At 47.1% G+C, this 27,639-nt stretch overlaps 1 protein-coding gene across 5 annotated transcripts in view; it reads right to left on the bottom strand.

The window, feature by feature from the left end:
- Nucleotides 1-27,639, bottom strand: part of arhgap9 (Rho GTPase activating protein 9) — a 91,470-nt gene that overhangs the window by 33,650 nt on the left and 30,181 nt on the right. For 2 of the 5 annotated variants that reach the window (XM_042330058.1, XM_042330057.1), the window contains 16 exons: nucleotides 25,250-25,378; nucleotides 24,870-25,007; nucleotides 22,432-22,521; nucleotides 18,953-19,012; nucleotides 18,449-18,607; nucleotides 14,230-14,334; nucleotides 12,732-12,793; nucleotides 12,509-12,596; nucleotides 12,317-12,412; nucleotides 11,542-11,640; nucleotides 8,326-8,443; nucleotides 7,916-8,035; nucleotides 5,431-5,529; nucleotides 4,992-5,069; nucleotides 1,774-1,827; nucleotides 909-1,040 (listed from right to left, as the gene is read on the bottom strand). In XM_042330058.1, the coding sequence (XP_042185992.1) occupies nucleotides 909-1,040; nucleotides 1,774-1,827; nucleotides 4,992-5,069; nucleotides 5,431-5,529; nucleotides 7,916-8,035; nucleotides 8,326-8,443; nucleotides 11,542-11,640; nucleotides 12,317-12,412; nucleotides 12,509-12,596; nucleotides 12,732-12,793; nucleotides 14,230-14,334; nucleotides 18,449-18,607; nucleotides 18,953-19,012; nucleotides 22,432-22,521; nucleotides 24,870-25,007; nucleotides 25,250-25,378 (1,627 nt within the window). The remainder of the gene's footprint in view (nucleotides 1-908; nucleotides 1,041-1,773; nucleotides 1,828-4,991; nucleotides 5,070-5,430; nucleotides 5,530-7,915; nucleotides 8,036-8,325; nucleotides 8,444-11,541; nucleotides 11,641-12,316; nucleotides 12,413-12,508; nucleotides 12,597-12,731; nucleotides 12,794-14,229; nucleotides 14,335-18,448; nucleotides 18,608-18,952; nucleotides 19,013-22,431; nucleotides 22,522-24,869; nucleotides 25,008-25,249; nucleotides 25,379-27,639) is intronic. The other 3 variants (XM_042330060.1, XM_042330063.1, XM_042330067.1) reach the window with 3 other exon arrangements.

Below are 27,639 nucleotides of genomic sequence, written 5' to 3'. Positions count from 1 at the left end.
TTTGTTAGTTTGTTTGGTAGGTAGGTAGGCAGTTAGCTAGTTCGGTAGTTAATTTGTTAGTTAGTTTGGTAGGTAGGTAGGCAGGCAGTTAGTTAGCTAGTTCGGTAGTTAATTTGTTAGTTAGTTTGGTAGGTAGGTAGGTAGGTAGGTAGGTAGGTAGGTAGGCAGTTAGTTTGTTAGGTAGGTAGGCAGTTAATTTGTTAGTTTGTTAGGTAGGTAGGTAGTTAGCTAGTTTGGTAGTTAATTTGTTCGTTTGTTTGGTAGGTAGGTAGGTAGGTAGGTAGGCAGCTAGTTCGGTAGTTAATTTGGTAGTTTGTTAGGTAGGTAGGTAGGTAGGTAGGTAGGTAGGTAGGTAGGTAGGTAGGTAGGTAGGCAGTTAGTTAGCTAATTTGGTAGTTAATTTGTTAGTTTGTTTGGTAGGTAGGTAGGTAGGTAGGTAGGTAGGTAGGTAGGTAGGTAGGTAGGTAGGTAGGCAGTTAGTTAGCTAGTTTGGTAGTTCATTTGTTAGTTTGTTTGGTAGATAGGCAGTTAGTTAGCTAGTTCGGTAGTTAATTTGTTAGTTTGTTTGGTAGATAGGTAGGTAGGTAGGTAGGTAGGTAGGTAGGTAGGTATGCAGTTAGTTAGCTAGTTTGGTAGTTAATTTGTTAGTTTGTTTGGTAGGTAGGTAGGTAGGTATGCAGTTAGTTAGCTAGTTTGGTAGTTAATTTGTTAGTTTGTTTGTTTGGTAGGTAGGTAGGTAGGTAGGTAGGTAGGTAGGTAGGCAGTTAGTTAGCTAGTTTGGTAGTTAACTTGTTAGTTTGTTTGGTAGGTAGGTAGGTAGGTAGGTAGGTAGGCAGTTAGTTAGTTAGCTAGTTCGGTAGTTAACTTGTTAGGTAGGTAGGCAGGTAATAGAAAGGGTCTATACTCACTGACGGTCTCTAAGATGTCTGTGAAGAAGCCGTAAGGAACCAGGGGTTCAGGAAGCTCTCTGAAGAACAGCTTCAGGGCTCCTGTGATGACATGGATGTCCTCCCACTCACTCTGTTCCAGGTTCAACTTCTCTATTGGTGGAGGGAGGGAGGGAGGGAGGGAGGGAGGGAGGGAGGGAGGGAGGGAGGAAGGAAGGAAGGAAGGGAAAGGGAAAGAAAGAAAGAAAGAAAGAAAGAAAGAAAGAAAGAAAGAAAGAAAGAAAGAAAGAAAGAAAGAAAGAAAGGGAAGGAGGGAGGGACATGTGTGAATTTTACTGTTAAAACTCCCTCAATACTTTGATTGACAGGTCGGCCGGCAGGCTGGCAGGCTGGTAGCTGTAGCAGAAAGAAAGTGTCTGTGAAAGTGAAGCGATAGTCAGAGGGCAGAGAGAAAGGCAAACACAATTACGACCCTCCTGAACAATGTTTCTCAAAGTGTCACAGTTACATCTGTACACTCAATAACGGTGGTTCTTCAAGAGCTTGATTTAAGATTCTATCTACTGTCCAAATTAGTATCACAAAACATTGGTCAGGTGAGCTGGGCTAAGGTGTTCCACAAAACACAAGCTACAGTACTCTGTTTAAACCACTGGGTGACACCAATGGACCGTGTAAAAGGACACATAGGACTTGAATATATAGTTTACTCAAACATAAATATTTGATGCATAGACAACACAATAGACACATGGAAAGTATCGAGACCAACAAACGTGTGCTTTTGCATGTATGGAGTGAGTACAGTGCACACAGGTATGCAGATAGGCATTTGGATGAAAACTGGGAGCCATCTTGGCTCGACAGTCTCCATCTGTCTGTCTACCTTGTACCAACTCCGCAGGGAACATATAACGTCCGTCTGTAGTCACCGCTCGCTCTGCAAAAAAAAACAACCAACAGACATTTAGCCTACAAGGTCAAGCAGGTCGGAATCAGGTTACTCTCCTTCAGAGTGGAATCCTAAATTATGTCCATTATAAAGCACTCTGGGCTTAAAAAAAATTAAATGTGTAGTGTAGGATGCTTTTCAGAACATAGCTCCTCCCTCTCTTCCTCCCTTCCTCCCTCTCTTTATACCTCCCTCCCTCCTCCCTCTCTTCATACCTCCCTCCCTCCCCCTCCCTCTCTTCATACCTCCCTCCCTCCTCCCTCTCTTTATACCTTCCTCCCTCCCCCTCCCTCTCTTTATAACTCCCTCCCTCCTCCCTCTCTTTATACCTCCCTCCCTCCTCCCTCGCTCCTCCCTCCTCCCTTATACCTCCCTCCCTCCTCCCTCTCTTTATACCTCCCTCCTCCCTCTCTTTATACCTCTCTCCCTCCTCCCTCTCTTCATACCACCTACCCTCCTCCCTCTCTTCATACCTCCCTCCCTCCTCCCTCTCTTTAATACTAATCTCCCTCTCTTCATACCTCCCTCCTTCCTCTCTTTATACCTCCCTCCCCCTCCCTCTCTTTATACATCCCTCCCTCCCCCTCCCTCTCTTTATACATCCCTCCCTCCTCCCTCTCTTCATACCTCCCTCCTCCCTCTCTTTATACCTCCCTCTCTTCATACCTCCCTCCCTCCTCCCTCTCTTTATACCACCCTCTCTTTATACCTCCCTCCTCCCTCTCTTCATACCTCCCTCCCTCCTCCCTCTCTTTATACCACCCTCTCTTTATACCTCCCTCCTCCCTCTCTTCATACCTCCCTCCCTCCTCCCTCTCTTCATACATCCCTCCCTCCTCCCTCTCTTTAATACTAATCTCCCTCTCTTCATACCTCCCTCCTCCCTCTCTTTATACCTCCCTCTCTTCATACCTCCCTCCCTCCTCCCTCTCTTTATACCACCCTCTCTTAATACCTTCCTCCTCCCTCTCTTCATACCTCCCTCCCTCCTCCCTCTCTTTATACCACCCTCTCTTTATACCTCCCTCTCTTCATACCTCCCTCCCTCCTCCCTCTCTTCATACCTCCCTCCCTCCTCCCTCTCTTTATACCTCCCTCCCTCCTCCCTCTCTTCATACCTCCCTCCCTCCTCCCTCTCTTTATACCTCCCTCCTCCCTCTCTTTATACCTCCCTCCCTCCTCCCTCTATTCATACCTCCCTCCCTCCTCCCTCCTTCCTCCTCCCTCTCTTCATACCTCCCTCACTCCTCCCTCTCTTCATACCTCCCTCCCTCCCTCCTCCCTCTCTTTATACCTCACTCCCGCCTCCCTCTATTCATACCTCCCTCCCTCCTCCCTCTCTTTATACCTCCGTCCTCCCTCTCTTCATACCTCCCTCCCTCCTCCCTCTCTTCATACGTACCTCCCTCCTCCCTCTCTTTATACCTCCCCCTCCTCCCTCTCTTCATACCTCTTTCCCTCCTCCCTCTCTTCATACCTCCTACCCTCCTCCCTCTTCATACCTCCCTCCCTCCTCCCTCTCTTTAATACCAATCTCCCTCTCTTCATACCTCCCTCCTCCCTCTCTTTATACCTCCCTCCCTCCTCCCTCTCTTCGTACCTCCCTCCTCCCTCTCTTTATACCTCCCTCCCTTTATACCTCCCTCCCTCTCTTCATACCTCCCTCCCTCTCTTCATACCTCCCTCCCCTCTCCCTTTTTTATACCTCCCTCCTCCCTCTCTTCATACCTCCCTCTCTCCTCCCTCTCTGTATACCTCCCTCCTCCCTCTCTTCATACCTCCCTCCCTCCTCCCTCTCTTCATACCTCCCTCCCTCCTCCCTCTCTTCATACCTCCCTCCCTCCTCCCTCTCTTCATACCTCCCTCTCTTTATACCTCCCTCCTTCCTCTCTTTATACCACCCTCCCTCCCTCCTCCCTCTTTTCATACCTCCCTCCCTCCTCCCTCTCTCCATACCTCCCTCCCTCCTCCCTGTCTTCATACCTCCCTCCCTCCTCCCTCTCTTTATACCTCCCTCCCTCCTCCCTCTCTTCATACCTCCCTCCCTCCTCCCTCTCTTTATACCTCCCTCCCTCCTCCCTCTCTTCATACCTCCCTCCCTCCTCCCTCTCTTTATACCTCCTCCCTCCTCCCTCTCTTTATACCTCCCTCCCCCTCTCTTCATACATCCTTCCCTCCTCCCTCTCTTTATACCTCCCTCCCTCCTCCCTCTCTTTATACCTCCCTCCCTCTCTTTATACCTCCCTCCCTCTCTTTATACCTCCCTCTCTTTATACCTCCCTCCTCCCTCTCTTTATACCTCCCCCTCCCTCTCTTCATACCTCCCTCCTCCCTCTCTTTATACCTCCCTCCTCCCTCTCTTCATACCTCCTTCCCTCCTCCCTCTCTTTATACCTCCCTCCCCCTCTCTTCATACATCCTTCCCTCCTCCCTCTCTTTATACCTCCCTCCCTCCTCCCTCTCTTTATACCTCCCTCCCTCTCTTTATACCTCCCCCTCTCTTTATACCTCCCTCTCTTTATACCTCCCTCTCTTTATACCTCCCTCCTCCCTCTCTTTATACCTCCCTCCTCCCTCTCTTTATACCTCCCTCCTCCCTCTCTTCATACCTCCTTCCCTCCTCCCTCTCTTTATACCTCCCTCTCTTTATACCTCCCTCTCTTTATACCTCCCTCCCTCCCTCTCTTCATACCTCCCTCCCTCCTCCCTCTCTTCATACCTCCCTCCTCCCTCTCTTTATACCTCCCTCCTCCCTCTCTTTATACCTCCCTCCCTCCCTCTCTTTATACCTCCCTCTCTTTATACCTCCCTCCTCCCTCTCTTCATACCTCCTTCCCTCCTCCCTCTCTTTATACCACCCCCTCTTTAATACCTCCCTCCCTCCCTCCTCCCTCTCTTCATACCTCCCTCCCTCCTCCCTCTCTTTATACCTCCTTCCCTCCTCCCTCTCTTCATCCCTTCCTCCCTCCTCCCTCTCTTCATAACTTCCTACCTCCCGTCTCCCTCTCTCTCTTTATCCATTCAGCCCTCCTCCCTCTCTTCATCCCTCCTGCCTCTCTTTATACATCCCTCCCTCCCTCTCTTCCTCCCACCTCCCTCTCTTCATTCCTCCCTCCCTCCTCCCTCTCTTCCTCCCGTACTCCCTCCCTCACCATGGTTGACTAGGAAGCGTAGTTTCTGGATGACCGCCAGGTTCCCACTCACTCTGTAGATACCGTCTGTCTCCAGACCTGAATAACAACACACAGGTAGGACATGTAACCCCGGCAACAACACACCGGTACTACATGTAACCCTGGCAATAACACACCGGAACTCCATGTAACCCTGGCAACAACCACAGATATTTAAAACACTGTCTTAAAACCCATATAATCCATATAAATTATAAACCAGTTCAATGTGATATAAATGTGCAGTTAAGATTATCCTCTTTTCCACTAAATATTTGTTTACCTGCAGCCAAACTGTACCCACAGGGGAGTAGTACCAAAGGCTGTACCCACAGGGGAGTAGTACCAGAGGCTGTACCCACAGGGGAGTAGTACCAGAGGCTGTACTGTACTCATTGTTTTATATGTATGGCTGTACCTCTCCTCTCCACAGCCTCAGTGCAGAGCCTGACGAAACGAGGCACGTTGTTCTTCTCTCTCTCACACAGCATCTCTAGATGACAGCCAAACACCTGGTCTGTAAATGACAACAACAGCAGCATGTTTTAGAAGACTAAATATGATTTGGTCTAAAGAGATTTTACAGTCAACACTCACAGAACTGTGATCTGAGGTCATGAGAGACACGGACACATTCATAGATACCACACGACTTCCTGATTATTCGATGAAAACAAACACCAGAGGAATGTCGATGAACTGAATTGATGCCCAGTTCCATGGAGTTGAGCTGCCACGACTCTCAGAGGATTGTGGCAGCTCAACTGATGGAAAGTGGTGTTGAGGGAAAAGCATGAGACATGATAAAATCCATGTACACAAACAACAAGCGTGGGGTTAAAATTGGCATAAAACACACACATTTCTTTCCACAGGGCCGTGGGATGAGACAGGGATGCAGCTTAAGCCCCACCCTCTTCAAAATATATATCAACAAACTGGCGAGGGCACTAGAACAGTCTGCAGCACCCGGCCTCACCCTACTAGAATCTGAAGTCAAATATCTACTGTTGCTGATGATCTGGTGCTTCTGTCACCAACCAAGGAGGACCTACAGCAGCACCTAGATCTTCTGCAACGATTCTGTCAGACTTGGGCCCTGACAGCAAATCTCCGTAACACAAAAAAAATGGTGTTCCAAAAAAGGTCCAGTTGCCAGGACCACACGATACATACATACCTTGGCCTAAACATCAGCGCCACAGGTAACTTCCACAAAGCTGTGAACGATCTGAGAGACAAGGCAAGAAGGGCCTTCTATGGCATCAAAAATAACATACAATTTGTCATATCAATTAGGATCTGGCTAAAAATACTTGAATCAGTTATAGAACCCATTGCCCTTAATGATTGTGAGGTCTGGGGTCTCCTCACCAACCAAGAATTCACAAAATGGGACAAAACCCAAATTGAGAGACTGCATCCAGAATTCTTCAAAACTATCCTCAGTGTACAACGTAAAACACCAAATAATACATGCAGAGCAGAATTAGGCCGATACCCGCTAATTATCCAAATCCCAAATTATCCATAACAAAGCCATCACCTACAGAGAGATGAACCTGGAGAAAAGTCCCCTAAGCAAGCTGGTCCTGAGGCTCTGTTCACAGACACAAAAAGACCCCACAGAGCCCCAGGACAGCAGCACAATTAGACCCAACCAAATCATGAGAAAACAAAAAGATAATTACTTGACACATTGGTAAGAATTTACAATAAAACAGAGCAAACTAGAATGCTTTTGGCCCTACACAGAGAGTACACAGCGGCAGAATACCTGACCACTGTGACTGACCCAAACTTAAGGAAAGCTTTGACTATGTACAGACTCAGTGAGGATAGCATTTCGCTATTGAAAAAGGCCGCCGTAGGCAGACTTGGCTCTCAAGAGAAGACAGGCTATGTGCTCACTGCCCACAAAATGAGGTGGAAACTGAGATGCACTGAAAACAAATGTGTGACCTGTTGCCACAAGAAAATGTCAACCAGTGAAGAACAAACACCATTCTAAATACAACCCATATTTATGTTGATTTATTTTCCCTTTTGTACTTCAACTATTTGCACATCGTTACAACACTGTACATAGAAATAATATGACATTTGTAATGTCTTTATTCATTTGGAACTTCTGTTAGTGTAATGTTTTTTGTTCTTTCACTTTTGTTTATTATCTATTTCAATTACTTTGTCGATGTAAACACATGTTTCTCATGAGAGAGACAGAGAGAGAGACAGAGAGAGAGAGACAGAGAGAGAGACAGAGAGAGAGAGAGAGAGAGAGACAGAGAGAGAGAGAGAGAGAGAGAGACAGAGAGAGAGAGACAGAGAGACAGAGACAGAGAGAGACAGAGACAGAGACAGAGACAGAGACAGAGACAGAGACAGAGAGAGACAGAGAGAGAGACAGAGAGAGAGAGAGAGAGAGAGACAGAGAGACAGAGAGAGAGAGACAGAGAGAGAGACAGAGAGAGAGAGACAGAGAGAGAGAGACAGAGAGAGAGACAGAGAGAGAGAGAGACAGAGAGAGAGAGACAGAGAGAGAGACAGAGAGAGAGACAGAGAGAGAGACAGAGAGAGAGAGAGAGAGAGACAGAGACAGAGAGAGAGAGAGAGAGAGAGAGAGAGAGACAGAGAGAGAGAGAGAGAGAGAGAGAGAGAGAGAGAGAGAGAGAGAGAGAGAGAGAGAGAGAGAGAGAGAGAGAGAGAGAGACAGAGACAGAGAGAGAGACAGAGAGACAGAGAGAGAGACAGAGAGAGAGAGAGAGAGAGAGAGAGACAGAGAGAGAGACAGAGAGAGAGAGAGAGAGAGAGAGACAGAGAGAGAGAGAGAGACAGAGAGAGAGACAGAGAGAGAGAGAGATAGAGAGAGAGAGAGAGACAGAAACAGTCAGTGATCTCACCCTTGATGAGTCCTTTCTCTTGTAGGATCTGTAGTGGAGGTCTCTTGAGGATGAACTTCTTCAGTCTGCTCCGAACACGCTTCCTCTCTGAGTTCTCCACGTTGGAAGCAGAACGAGGGACTGCACCGGGAGGCAAAGAGGGAGAGAAATAAAGGAGGGAGGGAAGGAGAGAGGGAGTGAAGGTGGGAGCGAAGGAGGGAGCGAAGGAGGGAGTGAAAGAGGGAGCGAAGGAGGGAGCGAAGGAGGGAAGGCACCAGAAACAAGAAGTACAAGAAGAAAAAAAGATAGACCAACATTGTTGTCAATTTTAGAGAAATGTGAAGATAAATAGACCACTGGGAGGAAGCACATGAGCAGCCACAGCAACAGCAACAGCATCCTTGGAGCAATGGATGGAAGGAGAGACTCACGTGATGCCTTATATCCTCCTCGACTGTCCTCCTCATCTCCACTGTGGTCCAACATCTCCACACTACCCGCCCTCCTCAGAGAGTACAGCAGAACATTGTCCAGGGGATTCTCCCGATCCTATAGAAGAGAAGACCATTTCAACTTGTACCAGACAACTTTGTTAACCATTTGTTAGTGCCCTGATGAAAGCTAAATGCTAAAATAAGTTGGTGTTTGATCAGTGGGGGCTGCTGAGAGGAGGATGGGCCATAATAATGGCTGGAACGGAGTGAATAAATCACACACGGAAACCATTCCACTGATTCCTCTCCAGTCATTACCACAGGCCCGTCCTCCCCTTTAAGGTGCCACCAGCCTCCTGTGGCTGAATATCTCTTGCAAACGGTTCTAAGAGCTCTCACACACATACACACACACACGCACATACACAAGCACACATACTCACGCACACACACATACAAACACGCACAAACACACACACATGCACACAAACACACAAACACACATACATACACACACAAACACGCACACATACACGCGCACACAAACACACACAAACGTGACGCATATAAGGCCTTGCCCCGCCCTCCTTTCGGAAAAGCTGACCACGACTCCATTTTGTTGATCCCTGCCTACAGACAGAAACTAAAACAAGAGGCTCCCACGCTGTGGTCTGTCCAACGCTGGTCCGACCAAGCTGACTCCACACTCCAAGACTGCTTCCATCACGTGGACTGGGATATGTTTCGTATTGCGTCAGATAACAATATTGACGAATACGCTGATTCGGTGTGCGAGTTCATTAGAACGTGCGTTGAAGATGTCGTTCCCATAGCAACGATTAAAACATTCCCTAACCAGAAACCGTGGATTGATGGCAGCATTCGCGTGAAACTGAAAGCGCGAACCACTGCTTTTAATCAGGGCAAGGTGACTGGTAACATGACCGAATACAAACAGTGCAGCTATTCCCTCCGCAAGGCTATCAAACAAGCTAAGCGTCAGTACAGAGACAAAGTAGAATCTCAATTCAACGGCTCAGACACAAGAGGCATGTGGCAGGGTCTACAGTCAATCACGGACTACAAGAAGAAATCCAGCCCAGTCACGGACCAGGATGTCTTGCTCCCAGGCAGACTAAATAACTTTTTAGCCCGCTTTGAGGACAATACAGTGCCACTGACACGGCCTGCAACGAAAACATGCGGACTCTCCTTCACTGCAGCCGACGTGAGGAAAACATTGAAACGTGTCAACCCTCGCAAGGCTGCAGGCCCAGACGGCATCCCCAGCCGCGCCCTCAGAGCATGCGCAGACCAGCTGGCTGGTGTGTTTACGGACATATTCAATCAATCCCTATCCCAGTCTGTTGTTCCCACATGCTTCAAGAGGGCCACCATTGTTCCTGTTCCCAAGAAAGCTAAGGTAACTGACCTAAACGACTACCGCCCCGTAGCACTCACTTCCGTCATCATGAAGTGCTTTGAGAGACTAGTCAAGGACCATATCACCTCCACCCTACCTGACACCCTAGACCCACTCCAATTTGCTTACCGCCCAAATAGGTCCACAGACGATGCAATCTCAACCACACTGCACACTGCCCTAACCCATCTGGACAAGAGGAATACCTATGTGAGAATGCTGTTCATCGACTACAGCTCGGCATTCAACACCATAGTACCCTCCAAGCTCGTCATCAAGCTCGAGACCCTGGGTCTCGACCCCGCCCTGTGCAACTGGGTACTGGACTTCCTGACGGGCCGCCCCCAGGTGGTGAGGGTAGGCAACAACATCTCCACCCCGCTGATCCTCAACACTGGGGCCCCACAAGGGTGCGTTCTGAGCCCTCTCCTGTACTCCCTGTTCACCCACGACTGCGTGGCCACGCACACCTCCAACTCAATCATCAAGTTTGCGGACGACACAACAGTGGTAGGCTTGATTACCAACAACGACGAGACGGCCTACAGGGAGGAGGTGAGGGCCCTCGGAGTGTGGTGTCAGGAAAATAACCTCACACTCAACGTCAACAAAACTAAGGAGATGATTGTGGACTTCAGGAAACAGCAGAGGGAACACCCCCCTATCCACATCGATGGAACAGTAGTGGAGAGGGTAGCAAGTTTTAAGTTCCTCGGCATACACATCACAGACAAACTGAATTGGTCCACTCACACAGACAGCATTGTGAAGAAGGCGCAGCAGCGCCTCTTCAACCTCAGGAGGCTGAAGAAATTCGGCTTGTCACCAAAAGCACTCACAAACTTCTGCAGATACACAATCGAGAGCATCCTGGCGGGCTGTATCACCGCCTGGTACGGCAACTGCTCCGCCCACAACCGTAAGGCTCTCCAGAGGGTAGTGAGGTCTGCACAACGCATCACCGGGGGCAAACTACCTGCCCTCCAGGACACCTACACCACCGGATGTTACAGGAAGGCCATAAAGATCATCAAGGACATCAACCACCCGAGCCACTGCCTGTTCACCCCGCTGTCATCCAGAAGGCGAGGTCAGTACAGGTGCATCAAAGCTGGGACCGAGAGACTGAAAAACAGCTTCTATCTCAAGGCCATCAGACTGTTAAACAGCCACCACTATCATTGAGTGGCTGCTGCCAACACACTGACTCAACTCCAGCCACTTTAATAATGGGAATTGATGGGAAATGTAAATATATCACTAGCCACTTTAAACAATGCTACCTTATATAATGTTACTTACCCTACATTATTCATCTCATATGCATACGTATATACTATACTCTATATCATCGACTGCATCCTTATGTAATACATGTATCACTAGCCACTTTAACTATGCCACTTTGTTTACATACTCATCTCATATGTATATACTGTACTCGATACCATCTACTGTATCTTGCCTATGCTGCTCTGTACCATCACTCATTCATATATCCTTATGTACATATTCTTTATCCCCTTACACTGTGTATAAGACAGTAGTTTTTTGGAATTGTTAGCTAGATTACTCGTTGGTTATTACTGCATTGTCGGAACTAGAAGCACAAGCATTTTGCTACACTCGCATTAACATCTGCTAACCATGTGTATGTGACAAATAAAATTTGATTTGATTTGATTTGATTTGACACACAAACACACGCACACAAACACATACATACAAAAACGCACACACACACGAACGCACGAACACACACGAACGCACACACAGTGTGTGAAACTCACCAGTCTATCGATGACACTGTGGATGGTATTGAACCACTCTCTGATCAGTGAACCTGTCTCTGACTGCAGTAGGAACTCATTCCCTGTCACCGTCCTCAGCTACCACACAAACAGACAAAGTACCGTAGGTTAGTCCCAAATCACAGACTACTTCACCAGGTACTGTACTACTTCTTCCTACTAATTCTTCAGTCAATTCGGGCTACCGAGTGGCACAGCGGTCTAAGGCACTGCATCTCAGTGCTAGAGGCATCACTACATGTGTGACTACGTGTCACATCTGGTCATGATTGGGAGGGCGGCGCACAATTGGACCAGCGTCGTCCGGGTTTGGCCGGGGTAGGCTGTCATAGAAAATAAGTATTTGTTCTTAAATTAACTGACTTGTCTAGTTAAATAAAGGATAAATAAAATAACAATAACATTCGGGAAATTAATTCAAATAACAATTCTGGAAATATAAAATATGCATTGAATTTTAAGGCATGTATTGAGTTGACTGAATTGACTGAATTGTCTGGAACCCCGGTGCTCATAGAGTCCTGTTACAACACATGGCCTACAGTCAGATACTGAACTTCCTCTCAAGAGGACGTGAGAATGTTTTTTTTCACAGAAAAACCACTAGAGCAGCTTTCTCTCTCTCAGTGAGACTAAAATAGACACATTTGACTTCCCTAAAATACAGGGTGAAATAAAGTATCTTAAAATGTCTATGAAATAATATAGAAACAAGACAACGGTGGTTTGAGGCCCCTCCTGGTGTGTGTCTGACCTTGAAGACATTTTTCTTGCTGGACAGGTCATTGGTCCACTGCACCACAGCTCCTCTCAGGTCTACACTGCTCTCCGGACGACTGTTGCCTGGTTTCTGGAGACCAATAAGAAAGCAGTCTTTGAGATGTTAAAAAAATAAATAATGTATTTAAACTCCATCTATGATAGTTAAACTCAATGACTATTTTACCCAGCTGGAGGGGGTCTGGGATTTGGGATCCTTGAAGAACACCAGACTGTTCCCGACCAGAACCACCCACGACGGATTCCAGTTCTTCCTAAACACACACACACACACACACACACACACACACACACACACACAGGGTGATGTTCACGGTTCCCACCACACCTTTACAGTAGATACAGGGTGTAGAAGATGAGGTATCTTCTTCATATCGCGGACAGTCTACCTCAGTTTCCGGCCTCCCTCTGCTATCTTAGTCTTGTTCAGCAGACCTGCCTTTTCCAGCTCCTGAGGAAGGAAGCAAGGGAGATGAACTGTTGGTACAGAGGGCTAATTCACTGGCTGCTCTGATGACCCACGTTGGTGCCACACAGGAAGTTAAACATTTACAGCAACAACCTAGGGAATGAGTTGCAAATGTCACTAGAACCATGGATGGACAGTGGGACAGGTGTTACAGATAGGAGACAGCGGAGACAGAGGGACAGATGGGAGACAGATGGCAGACAGAGGGACAGATGGGAGACAGAGGGACAGATGGGAGACAGAGGGACAGATGGGAGACAGAGGGACAGATGGACAGATGGGAGACAGAGGGACAGATGGGAGACAGAGGGACAGATGGGAGACAGCGGAGACAGAGGGACAGATGGGAGACAGCGGAGACAGCGGAGACAGAGGACAGATGGGAGACAGCGGAGACAGATGGGAGACAGAGGGACAGATGGGAGACAGAGGGACAGATGGACAGATGGGAGACAGAGGGACAGATGGGAGACAGAGGGACAGATGGGAGACAGCGGAGACAGAGGGACAGATGGGAGACAGCGGAGACAGCGGAGACAGAGGGACAGATGGGAGACAGCGGAGACAGATGGGAGACAGAGGGACAGATGGGAGACAGAGGGACAGATAGGAGACAGCAGAGACAGATGGGAGACAGAGGGACAGATGGGAGACAGAGGGACAGATGGGAGACAGAGGGACAGATGGGAGACAGCGGAGACAGCGGAGACAGAGGGACAGATGGGAGACAGCGGAGACAGCGGAGACAGAGGGACAGATGGGAGACAGCGGAGACAGATGGGAGACAGAGGGACAGATGGGAGACAGAGGGACAGATAGGAGACAGCAGAGACAGATGGGAGACAGAGGGACAGATGGGAGACAGAGGGACAGATGGGAGACAGAGGGACAGATGGGAGACAGCGGAGACAGATAGGAGACAGCGGAGACAGATGGGAGACAGAGGGACAGATGGGAGACAGAGGGACAGATGGGACATATGGTAGACAGAGGGACAGATAGGAGACAGAGGAGACAGAGGACAGATGGGAAAGAGCGGAGACAGAGGGACAGATGGGAGACAGCGGAGACAGAGGGACAGATGGGAGACAGCGGAGACAGAGGGACAGATGGGAGACAGCGGAGACAGAGGGACAGATGGGAGACAGAGGGACAGATGGGAGACAGAGGGACAGATGGGAAACAGAGGGACAGATGGGAGAAAGCGGAGACAGAGTGACAGATGGGAGACAGCGGAGACAGAGTGGCAGATGGGAGACAGCGGAGACAGAGTGACAGATGGGAGACAGCGGAGACAGAGGGACAGATGGGAGACAGCGGAGACAGAGTGGCAGATGGGAGACAGCGGAGACAGAGTGACAGATGGGAGACAGCGGAGACAGAGGGACAGATGGGGACATTTGAGATGTGAGACTTACGGGTGTGGAGCTGTCATTGCTGTCAGGAGAGGTGGCTGGAGAAGGAGGCTCCACCACCACAACACTGGTCCCAGGGTAGGAACAGTCTCTGCCCTGCTGGCCCAGCTACGAACAACACATGTATGTTAGGTCTGGACAAATATCTCGTGGATAGATTCTCATGGACAGATTCTCGAGGATAGATTCTCATGGACAGATTCTCATGGACAGATTCTCGAGGATAGATTCTCATGGACAGATTCTCGAGGATAGATTCTCATGGACAGATTCTCATGGACAGATTCTCGAGGATAGATTCTCATGGACAGATTCCCGTGAACAGGTGAGAATCTGCCAAGGTCCACATAGAATGTGATGTGATTCCCAGCAGCAGTAATTCCTGTTTTTTGTTTTTTGTCATTGATTATTTGGACAAATCAGAATTGGACAAAGGCTGTGCTAAAACTGGTGCTGTGATTTTTAAGCCTATATGGATGATAAACAGGTTGGCACTTGATACAGTTCTTTTCAATTGCTAACATGCATTGGTCAAAACTGAAGTCACATGGTCAAAACTGAAGTCACATGGTCAAAACTGAAGTCACATGGTCAAAACTGAAGTCACATGGTCAAAACCCGAAGTCACATGGTCAAAACTGAAGTCACCTGGTCAAAACTGAAGTAAAACTGAAGTCACATGATCAAAACTGAAGTCACATGGTCAAAACGGAAGTCACATGGTCAAAACTGAAGTCACATGGTCAAAACTGAAGTCACATGGTCAAAACTGAAGTCACATGGTCAAAACTGAAGTCACATGGTCAAAACTCTTCACACAGTCAGCGAAACAGAAGTGTATGTGGACCAAACTGTGAATCATTTTTCATTGTTTCACACAAAATGCATTCAATGACCACATTCTCCGAAATCCATCAACTATTTTCTCATTCATATTCCATCACCTGTAAAACTATATATTTGCAGCACGTTTTCAAATGCAAACGCAGTTTCCAAAACTGTTAAAAACACATTCAAAACAGAATGATGGCCAATGTTGTACCTTTCTGCAGTTACCAGACTGAAACACTGGACCAAGGAAGACAGGTTGGTGGGGAAAGAAGAGAGGCAGGGAGAGGGAGACAGGTTGGTGGGGAGAGAAGAGAGGCAGGGAGAGGGAGACAGGTTGGTGGGGAGAGAAGAGAGGCAGGGAGAGGGAGACAGGTTGGTGGGGAAAGAAGAGTGGCAGGGAGAGGGAGACAGGTTGGTGGGGAAAGAAGAGTGGCAGGGAGAGGGAGACAGGTTGGTGGGGAGAGAAGAGAGGCAGGGAGAGGGAGACAGGTTGGTGGGGAAAGAAGAGTGGCAGGGAGAGGGAGACAGGTTGGTGGGGAGAGAAGAGAGGCAGGGAGAGGGAGACAGGTTGGTGGGGAAAGAAGAGTGGCAGGGAGAGGGAGACAGGTTGGTGGAGAGAGAAGAGAGGCAGGGAGAGGGAGACAGGTTGGTGGGGAAAGAAGAGAGGCAGGGAGAGGGAGACAGGTTGGTGGGGAGAGAAGAGAGGCAGGGAGAGGGAGACAGGTTGGTGGGGAGAGAAGAGAGGCAGGGAGAGGGAGACAGGTTGGTGGGGAAAGAAGAGTGTCAGGGAGAGGGAGACAGGTTGGTGGGGAAAGAAGAGTGTCAGGGAGAGGGAGACAGGTTGGTGGGGAGAGAAGAGTGGCAGGGAGAGGGAGACAGGTTGGTGGGGAAAGAAGAGAGGCAGGGAGAGGGAGACAGGTTGGTGGGGAGAGAAGAGAGGCAGGGAGAGGGAGACAGGTTGGTGGGGAGAGAAGAGAGGCAGGGAGAGGGAGACAGGTTGGTGGGGGAGAAAGAGAGGCAGGGAGAGGGAGACAGGTTGGTGGGGAGAGAAGAGTGGCAGGGAGAGGGAGAATGGTTGGTGGGGAGAGAAGAGAGGCAGGGAGAGGGAGACAGGTTGGTGGGGAGAGAAGAGTGGCAGGGAGAGGGAGACAGGTTGGTGGGGAAAGAAGAGAGGCAGGGAGAGGGAGACAGGTTGGTGGGGAGAGAAGAGTGGCAGGGAGAGGGAGACAGGTTGGTGGGGAAAGAAGAGAGGCAGGGAGAGGGAGACAGGTTGGAGAGAGAAGAGAGGCAGGGAGAGGGAGACAGGTTGGTGGGGAGAGAAGAGTGGCAGGGAGAGGGAGACAGGTTGGTGGGGAAAGAAGAGAGGCAGGGAGAGGGAGACAGGTTGGTGGGGAAAGAAGAGAGGCAGGGAGAGGGAGACAGGTTGGTGGGGAGAGAAGAGAGGCAGGGAGAGGGAGACAGGTTGGTGGGGAGAGAAGAGTGGCAGGGAGAGGGAGACAGGTTGGTGGGGAGAGAAGAGTGGCAGGGAGAGGGAGACAGGTTGGTGGGGAGAGAAGAGAGGCAGGGAGAGGGAGACAGGTTGGTGGGGAGAGAAGAGAGGCAGGGAGAGGGAGACAGGTTGGTGGGGAGAGAAGAGTGGCAGGGAGAGGGAGACAGGTTGGTGGGGAAAGAAGAGAGGCAGGGAGAGGGAGACAGGTTGGTGGGGAAAGAAGAGAGGCAGGGAGAGGGAGACAGGTTGGTGGGGAGAGAAGAGAGGCAGGGAGAGGGAGACAGGTTGGTGGGGAGAGAAGAGTGGCAGGGAGAGGGAGACAGGTTGGTGGGGAGAGAAGAGTGGCAGGGAGAGGGAGACAGGTTGGTGGGGAGAGAAGAGAGGCAGGGAGAGGGAGACAGGTTGGTGGGGAGAGAAGAGAGGCAGGGAGAGGGAGACAGGTTGGTGGGGAGAGAAGAGAGGCAGGGAAAGGGAGACAGGTTGGTGGGGAGAGAAGAGAGGCAGGGAGAGGGAGACAGGTTGGTGGGGAGAGAAGAGTGGCAGGGAGAAGGAGACAGGTTGGTGGGGAGAGAAGAGTGGCAGGGAGAGGGAGACAGGTTGGTGGGGAGAGAAGAGAGGCAGGGAGAGGGAGACAGGTTGGTGGGGAGAGAAGAGAGGCAGGGAGAGGGAGACAGGTTGGTGGGGAAAGAAGAGAGGCAGGGAGAGGGAGAGGGAGACAGGTTGGTGGGGAGAGAAGAGAGGCAGGGAGAGGGAGACAGGTTGGTGGGGAGAGAAGAGTGGCAGGGAGAGGGAGACAGGTTGGTGGGGAGAGAAGAGAGGCAGGGAGAGGGAGAATGGTTGGTGGGGAAAGAAGAGAGGCAGGGAGAGGGAGACAGGTTGGTGGGGAGAGAAGAGAGGCAGGCAGAGAGGGAGAGAAGAGAGGCAGGGAGAGGGAGAGAAGAGAGGCAGGGAGAGGGAGAGAAGAGAGGCAGGGAGAGGGAGAGAAGAGAGGCAGGGAGAGGGAGAGAAGAGAGGCAGGGAGAGGGAGAGAAGAGAGGCAGGGAGAGGGAGAGAAGAGAGGCAGGGAGAGGGAGAGAAGAGAGGCAGGGAGAGGGAGAGAAGAGAGGCAGGGAGAGGGAGAGAAGAGAGGCAGGGAGAGGGAGAGAAGAGAGGCAGGGAGAGGGAGAGAAGAGAGGCAGGGAGAGGGAGAGAAGAGAGGCAGGGAGAGGGAGAGAAGAGGGAGGAGAGGGAGAGGGAGAGGGAGAGAAGAGAGGCAGGGAGAGGGAGAGAAGAGAGGCAGGGAGAGGGAGAGAAGAGAGGCAGGGAGAGGGAGAGAAGAGAGGCAGGGAGAGGGAGAGAAGAGAGGCAGGGAGAGGGAGAGAATGTGTGGAGGACAAAGGAGAGGAAGAACAAGAGCGGGGGTCTCTGATGAGATGAGGGCCACAATTATTGACCATGTTGTAAACCATGGTCCCTCTTTGAGAGAGGCCGGTTTAAGGCTGCTACCAAATCTGCAGGTTTCAACAGTTTCATCAACAGTACAAATTATCTGGCAAAACTACAGGTGAGATGTGCATCATTCAATGATAATTGAACTACATATTACAGTACATGTATGTTCACATTTTTACATGTACTGACATTTTGAAATATATTGATTGTTTTGTGTTTTTCAGTAGGATCCAAAGGTTGCCTCCCACAGGAGGGAGAGGCAGAATATTATCAGATGCGCAGCCACAATGTCAAAATTGACTCTAAACATTCATGAAAACAAAAACAAAAATGTGGGCCATGATAAAGATGTGAAAACAGGAATTTACTAACTTTCACAAGAGAATTTTACTTCTGGGTAACCGAGATTAGATTTGGACAATAATAGGTCTGTGTCATTCTGCTAACGTGTGTGTGCGTGCGTGTGTGTACCTTGCCGTTCTTGGGCAGTATTATGGTTTGTGAGTGGCTGAGCTGCTCCGTCCCATGATGCAGTAGGGCAGAGTGACGTCGCTGGACAACCCCCTGAGACTCTCCTGTTCTGAAAGCTGTGGTGCTGATGGTGTTGGAGGAAACTGCTCTCTGCATGCTCTACAAGGCAGGAAGCACAGAGAGGAGCGGGGGTGGAGGGGGGCAAGTCAGCTACTCTGTGTGTGTCAATGGAGGCTTCTGAGGGGAGGACGGCTCATAATAATGGGTGGAATGAAGTGGGTGAAATTATATCAACCATTTTTTTTTTTAAATACATTCCATTAGCTCCATTTCAGCCGTTATTAGAGGATTGATTCTGATAGCACCATTGGAGAAATGTGTTTACGTAGATATTATTGTTCTGTTGTTGTATTGTTAAAAACTTTTAGTTCCTTGTTTTGTCACAAGGAAGTTATTTCCCCTGTACACATTCCCATTCATCTCTACATTCCATTCTAATGTCACCTGACCCAACTCCCGGCCACTGTCAGCAATCTGCCCACCGTACAGGAAGTCTGAAGAGATCTGGAACATAGATAACAAGAAGAGGAAGAATTCTTTATTTCCTTACAGTTCATTTTGTCTTTCGCTTCACTACAAAGGCTAATTACAGCAAACACTGGCCTAGAATGACCCAACACATTACGTAACACTACGAGGCATTCATAGATTTTCTTTCCAAACATGTCAGCTAATATTAGTATTTATTAGGATCCACATTAGCTGATCCCCCCCCATAGTGAAAAGCACAGATAGCTTTATCACAGCTGAAATCTATAACTTGAAGTGTATATTGTTGTAACAAACTGGTACACATAGACGTACCGTACAGTCAGTCATACTAGTCTGTTATCTATAAACTGTGAAGATGCAACCTCCAACGTGAGACTACACTCAGAGGAAAAAAGGGTTCTTCGGTTGTCAACATAGGAGAACCCTTTTTTGGTTCCAGCTAGAACCCCTTTGATGTTGAATCCTCTATGGAAAGGGTTCTACACGGAACCAAAAAGGGTTCTACCTGGAACAAAAAAAAAGTGTTCTTCAAAGGGTTGTTGGAGATTGATGTTATTCTCTAATAACAGACCCCAAAGCAAATCAGGGGGAGGAAAATAGGTTTCTTTGAAGAGGACAAATCATGCAGGGAGTTAGATGGTCATTCTTCCCTTCAGCGATGCTCTCTCAGTGATGCTCTCTCAGTGATGCTCTCTCAGTGATTCACTCCTGTGGATCTCTCCAGTCATTCTCTCCACAGTACAAAGGGACAGCGTGTCGTTTTATAACCCAGCCCTTAGCCTGTGGTTGACCAATTAGAATTCCTTGCAATAAAACTAGCCAATGGACAAATAACAAGTATCCTATTTCAGAATGTCTGAACCATTAATCAATCATTCCCTTTTACAGAGACACTATTACCCTTAATCGTTACTCTATCGACTTCTCGTCCTTTTAACCTCTCGTCCTCTGTCTCTGCGTTGTGTTTTTATCTGCTACATATTCTCACAGGGTTACCCTTTGGGAACAACCCAAAAAAGAAACATTTTTAGGTTCTAGATAGGACCTTTTTCTACAAGAGTGTTTAAGCTAACTGAGAAATATACAGTAGCTAGTTCTGTCTTACACTCCCTCTCTCACACACCCACACAAGAAGAAAAACTGAACTTACAGCCACTCTGTTCATCAGTAGCCTTTATAACACCCGTTTCAGAGTCCAGATCAAAACAAAGCTAAACTATTAAACGGATGTTTCCTTGGTAGTCGATAGGAGAGTCAGTCCACGCCACTGTCTGCTGTAGTGCACCTTCCTGACACACACACACACCTTTTCATCTGAGGAACCACAACCCCAAATCCACTTGTGTCTCTCCTTCTCTCTCGCTCTCTCGCGGCATAAACTTCCTCTTTCTATATGCAACCTTACACTAACACTATCAGCATGTACCATCACTCTCACTTGGCACAACCAGGAAGCCATGTGAAGGAAGGCATGTGAAGGAAGCCCTGTGAAGGAAGCCATGTGAAGGAAGCCCTGTGAAGGAAGCCATGTGAAGGAAGCCCTGTGAAGGAAGCCATGTGAAGGAAGCCCTGTGAAGGAAGCCCTATGAAGGAAGCCATGTGAAGGAAGCTATGTGAAGGAAGCCCTATGAAGGAAGCCATGTGAAGGAAGCCCTGTGAAGGAAGCCATGTGAAGGAAGCCCTATGAAGGAAGCCATGTGAAGGAAGCCCTGTGAAGGAAGCCATGTGAAGGAAGCTATGTGAAGGAAGTCATGTGAAGGAAGCCCTGTGAAGGAAGCCATGTGAAGGAAGCTATGTGAAGGAAGCCATGTGAAGGAAGCCCTGTGAAGGAAGCCATGTGAAGGAAGCTATGTGAAGGAAGCCATGTGAAGGAAGCCCTGTGAAGGAAGCCATGTGAAGGAAGCCATGTGAAGGAAACCATGTGAAGGAAACCTAGAATGAGAGGCGGCATCCCAAATGGCACTCTAGGCTCTGGTCAAAATTAGAGCACTATATAGGGAATAGGGGGCATAGGGCTCTGGTCTAAAGTAGTGCACTATATAGGGAATATGGTCTAAAGTAGTGCACTATGTAGGGAATAGGGTCTAAAGTAGTGCACTATGTAGGGAATAGGGTCTAAAATAGTGCACTATATAGGGAACGGGGAGCTGTTTGGGACGTACCCAGAGATATTATCATATCAACAATATAACAGCACTAACAGTAACAACAAGGACAACAGTAATCATTATCTACAGACTCGTATTATCTTATTTTCGTAGTTACGATGGTGACACTAGCACTATAGATCAGTCGGGGTGGAAGTTGCATGAAGCCCAGACACAATCTCCACTTTACAACACTGTGTGGTTATTCCTGTAAGTAGCTGTTGTAATTGCTCGTTGTTACACTGTACGACCCTCAGTTCCTATTCGCCTGGCACAATGTAGAATGGGGTACGGATTTAGCTCCAGCTTGCCCTCTGATAAAGTAGGTAGAATTTGAACTATCCAACACTATCAGATCTCCACAAGCCCTAGCGTGTCAGGGCTCGTTTCTGGGCCGTGCCAAAGTGTTACCGTGCCAACTTGTGAAGTCTTGGTGTCCATAAAGCTCTGGTTCAGTGTCTGGGTAACTGTCCCTGTCTACGTTAAATAAACACGCATCAACTTTTTATTATTATTATTATTATTATTATCTTCTTAAAAATAAAAAATACAACTTTTTTACTAGACAAGTCAGTTAAGAACAAATTCTTATTTTCAATGACGGCCTAGGAACAGGAGAGATTTAGAGGAGGAACAGGAGAGATTAAGAGGAGTAACAGGAGAGATTAAGAGGAGTAACAGGAGAGATTAAGAGGAGTAACAGGAGAGATTAAGAGGATGAACAGGAGAGATTAAGAGGAGGAACAGGAGAGATTAAGAGGAGTAACAGGAGAGATTAAGAGGAGGAACAGGAGAGATTAAGAGGAGGAACAGGAGAGATTAAGAGGAGTAACAGGAGAGATTAAGAGGAGGAACAGGAGAGATTAAGAGGAGGAACAGGAGAGATTAAGAGGAGTAACAGGAGAGATTAAGAGGAGTAACAGGAGAGATTAAGAGGAGGAACAGGAGAGATTAAGAGGAGTAACAGGAGAGATTAAGAGGAGGAACAGGAGAGATTAAGAGGAGGAACAGGAGAGATTAAGAGGAGGAACAGGAGAGATTAAGAGGAGTAACAGGAGAGATTAAGAGGAGGAACAGGAGAGATTAAGAGGAGGAACAGGAGAGATTAAGAGGAGTCCACAGACTATTCATGAGGTAAGGAAGCAAATACCTGAATAGATTATTTGGTGTGTAGGCTACATCTCACCTGTTTTATTAGTTTATGGTCACGAGGTTGACAACATTAGCGGCACAATCACATTACAACTCTTCATTAAGTCCTGGGGGGGCTGTAGGTGGACCTACCCTGTTCATGTTGCCATTCTCTGTGCCTGGGATTGGGAGAGACAGGTGGTTGGCGTCCCTGGGGATTGTCTGTGGTTGCAGGGGACGAGCCTATAGCGAGGAAGAGAGTGTGGGTGTTAGTTTGAAAGCACATCTGATTGGCTATTTCTCATTGCTGGCAACATTTTAAAAAAGTGTTGATAAAAAGAGTCTACTGTCCCCGACAATAGTTGTACTGTTGAATTTAACATAAGACCCTGTGATCTGTATATCTGTAAATTAACATAGGACCCTGAGTTCTGTAAATTAACATAGGACCCTGAGTTCTGTAAATTAACATAGGACCCTGTGTTCTGTAAATTAACATAGGACCCTGTGTTCTGTAAATTAACATAGGACCCTGTGTTCTGTAAATTAACATAGGACCCTGTGTTCTGTAAATTAACATAGGACCCTGAGTTCTGTAAATTAACATAGGACCCTGAGTTCTGTAAATTAACATAGGACCCTGAGTTCTGTAAATTAACATAGGACCCTGTGTTCTGTAAATTAACATAGGACCCTGTGTTCTGTAAATTAATTTAGGACCCTGTGTTCTGTAAATTAATTTAGGACCCTGTGTTCTGTAAATTAACATAGGACCCTGTGTTCTGTAAATTAACATAGGACCCTGTGTTCTGTAAATTAACATAGGACCCTGTGTTCTGTAAATTAACATAGGACCCTGAGTTCTGTAAATTAACATAGGACCCTGTGTTCTGTAAATTAACATAGGACCCTGTGTTCTGTAAATTAACATAGGACCCTGTGTTCTGTATGTCTGTAAATTAACATAGTGATCTCTATATCCCTGTTACAATGGCTTGTGAAAGTATTCACCCCCTTGGCATTTTTCCTATTTTGTTTCCTTACAACCTGGAATTAAAACTGATTTCTTTTTTTGGGGGGTTGTATCATTTGATTTACACAACATACCTACCACTTTGAAGATGCAAAACATTTTGTGGGGTGAAATAAGACAAAAAAAACAGAGTAGTTATGCACGCTCAAGTTTTCACCAGTTTTCACAAAGTCAAGACTTTGTAGAGCCACCATTTGCAGCTGCAAGTCTCTATAAGCCTGAGATTTTTGCCCATTCTTCAAGGCAAAACTGCTCCAGCTCCTTTAAGTTGGATGGGTTCCACTAGTGTAGAGCAATCTTTAAGTCATACCACAGATTCTCAATGGGATTGAAGTCTGGGCTTTGACTAGGCCATTCCAAGACAGTTAAATGTTTCCCCTTAAACCACTCCAGTGTTGCTTAAGCAGTATGTTTAGGGTCATTTTTTTATCTTTTTTTTCTTTTTTTTAACCTTTATTTAACTGGGCAAGTCAGTTAACAACAAATTCTTATTTTCAATGACGGCCTAGGAACAGTGTGTTAACTGCCTGTTCATTTGTACCTTGTCAGCTCGTGGGTTTGAACTTGCAACCTTCCGGTTACTAGTCCAACAATCTAACCACTAGGCTACCCTGCCGCCCTGCTGGAAGGTGAACCTCCGTCCCAGTCTCAAATCTAAGACTGAAACAGGTTTCCCTCAAGAATTTCCCTGTATTTAGCTCCATCCATCATTCCTTCAATTCTGACCAGTTGCCCAGTCCCTGACAAATAAAAACATCCCCACAGCATGGTGCGGGGTGACGAGAGGTGTTGGGTTTGCACCAGACATAGCATTTTCCTTGATGGCCAAAAAGCTCAATTTGAGTCTCATCTGACCAGAGTACCTACTTCCATATGTTTGCAGTGTCTCCCACATGCCTTTTGGTGAACACCAAACGTGTTTGCTTATTCTTTTCTTTAAGCAATGGCTTTTTTCTGGACACTCTTCCGTAAAGCCCAGATCTGTGGAGTGTACAATTTAAAGTGGTCCAATGGACAGATACTCCAATCGCTGCTGTGGAGTTTTGCAGCTCCTTCAGGGTTATCTTTGGTCTCTTTGTTGCCTCTCTGATTAATGCCCTCCTTGCCTGGAGGGTGTTGGTGGGCAGCCCTCTCTTGGCAGGTTTGTTGTGGTGCCATATTCTTTTTTATATCCCAACCCTGATCTGTACTTCTCCACAACTTTCTCCCTGACCTGTTTGGAGAGCTCGTTGGTCTTCATGGTGCCGCTTTCTTGGTGGTGCCCCTTGCTTAGTGGTGTTGCAGACTCTGGAGCCTTTCAGAACAGGTATATATATATATATATATATATATATATATACTGAGATCATGTGATAGATCATGTGACACTTAGATTGCACACAGGTGGACTTTAGTTAACTAATTATGTGACTTCTGAAGGTAATTGGTTGCACCAGAACTTATTTAGGGGCTTCATAGCAAAGGGGGTGAATACATATGCACCCACCACATTTCTGTTCGTTTAAATTACAGGTTGTAACGCAACAAAATAGGAAAAACGCCAAGGGGGGGTGAATACTTTTGCAAGGCACTGTATGTCTGTTACCCATTCACGGGCTCTGCGGGGGGGTTTCCAGGACCTCTCCTTGGTAACGGTGTTGACATAGAAACATCGCCCCGTGGAGGGGTCCGAATACTGCTCCCATAGGTCCAGCACCTATCAGGGGTACAATGGAAATATGTGTTGGACTTTTTTGTGTCTTTTTTGTGTCTTTTTTGTGTCTTTTCTGTGTCTTCCTCAATAGCTTTATGCATGAACGGCATCTTTGCTATGTGTATTTTTATTGTGTGAAAGTATTAGCTATTTTAAGTTAGGAAAACATGACATTTCCATCGTCAACGGCCTTCATCAGAATCAAACTGAATCAAAATGAATCAAAATGAATCAAATATAATGACCTGCATGGGTCGCTGGCCGGGGGCGGGGCTGGGGGGCTCCACTTGGCTCCGCCTCTTCACCTGGTGGATGGAGGAGTATAGAGTAGACTCCAGGAGAGACTGCTGGGAAATGTAGGACTGGGGAGACACCTGGTGGGGAGAGAGAGGAGGTTATACTGTATAAGGTCAATAACATGTTACATGAGGTTGGACACAGTTTGATGGGGAAATGTCAGGTTAGGGTGTGTGTGTGTGTTATACAGTATATTATAGTCTACAGGTCGCATGTGCCACTCAGCCCCAGCTGTCATTAGTAGAATGACTATGGTTACATAACATGGGGACAAAGCTGCATCGTATAGCCTCATCACTACAGCTTTCATGGAAAGATGATTTTCCATCACGGCTTTACTTTTCAATCTATTTCAGTGCAACAGATGGCCTCCTATAGCCTACATTATCTTATTTACCAGTCAGGTCACTAGAGGGAGTCACTGGTGCATGTAAATGTTTTCTACAAGCCCAGTCCTTAGGCCTCTCTGACTACATGTTGAGGTGGACCGGTATATATCTTTATCTCAGTTTCTGTTATTCTCTCTCTCTTTCTGTCGTTTTCTTTGTTTTCCATTTCTCTCTCTTTCACTCTGTGTTTCTGCATAGCTCTCTCTCTTTCCCTCGCTCTCGCTCTCTCACTGTTTTCTGTTGAAGCCACATCCTCTTCTGTTTGTGGTTCTTCTTGACTGCCCACTGACACACATGCACACACACACAGAGACAGAGAGACAGAGCGAGAGAGAGAGACAGACAGACATAGAGAGAGACAGAGAGAGAGAGAGACAGACAGACAGACAGAGAGACAGAGACAGACAGAGAGACAGACAGACAGAGAGACAGACAGACAGAGAGACAGACAGACAGAGAGACAGAGACAGACAGACAGACAGACAGAGATCAGACAGACAGATAGACAGACAGACAGACAGACAGACAGACAGACAGACAGACAGACAGACAGACAGACAGACAGACAGACAGACAGACAGAGAGAGAGAGAGACAGAGAGAGAGACAGACAGACAGAGAGAGAGAGAGATAGAGACAGAGAGAGAGAGAGAGAGACAGAGAAAGAGAGACAGACAGACAGATAGAGACAGAGAGACAGAGAGAGAGACAGACAGAGAGATAGAGACAGAGAGAGAGAGACAGACAGAGAGAGAGACAGAGAGAGACAGACAGAGAGAGATAGAGACAGAGAGAGAGAGAGAGCAGCACTAGGGTAAATAATACATTACACTCACCTGAGACCAAACTAGTTTGGTAATAAATAAATAAATGTATTCTATATTTTATTGAACCTTTATTTAACTGGGCAAGTCAGTTAAGAACACATTCTTCTTGACAATGATGGCCTACCCTGGCAAAACCCGGACGGCGTTGGGCCAATTGTGCACCACCCTATGGGACTCCCAATCGCGGCCAAATGTGACGCAGCCTGGATTCGAACCAGGTACTGTAATGACGCTTCTTGCACTGAGATGCAGTGACTTAGACCACCCAAACTGATTTGCTAATAGTTTGGTAATAAATAAACTTGATTGATAATAAATAAACTAGTCGGTAATAAATAAACTAGTTGGTAATAAATAAACTAGTTAGGTAATAAATAAACCAATGTGGTTGTCACGATCGTCATAATGACCAAGGCGCAGCGTGGTATGGGTACATTCTTATTTAATTAAAGAATGAACCACAAAATAACAAACTGTGAAGCCATACAAACGAGTGCTGACAGGCAACTACACATAGACAAGATCCCACAAACACCAAAGGGAAATGGCTACCTAAATATGATCCCCAATCAGAGACAACGATAAACCGCTGCCTTTGATTGGGAACCATATCAGGCCACCATAGACATACAAATCACCTAGACCTACAAAACCCTAGACATACAAAAAAAAACTAGACAATTCAAAAACTAGCGGTCACACCCTGACCTAACTAAAATATAAAGAAAACAGAGATATCTCAGGTCAGGGCGTGACAGTGGTAATAAATAAATAAACTATTTTGGTAATAAATAAATAAACTATTTTGGTAATACATAAATAAACTATTTTGGTAATAAATAAATATCTAGTTTTGTAATAAATAAACCAGTTTGGTAAAAAATAAATAAATAGATAAACTAGTTTGGTAAAAAATAAATAAACATTTGATAAAATCACATAATACTGCATTTCTATAAATACTACAAGTACCTACCTACATATCTACCTCAATGACCTCGTTCCCTTGCACATCGACTCGGTACAACTACTGCCTGTATATAGACGTTATTTTTTACTCCTTATTGTTATTCATTATTCACTGGTATATTCACTTATACCTCGTGTCAGTATTACATTTTTT

Source organism: Oncorhynchus tshawytscha, linkage group LG02 (assembly GCF_018296145.1).
Source record: "Oncorhynchus tshawytscha isolate Ot180627B linkage group LG02, Otsh_v2.0, whole genome shotgun sequence".
Lineage (NCBI taxonomy): Eukaryota > Metazoa > Chordata > Actinopteri > Salmoniformes > Salmonidae > Oncorhynchus > Oncorhynchus tshawytscha.
This window is presented reverse-complemented; position numbering and strand designations above follow the sequence as displayed.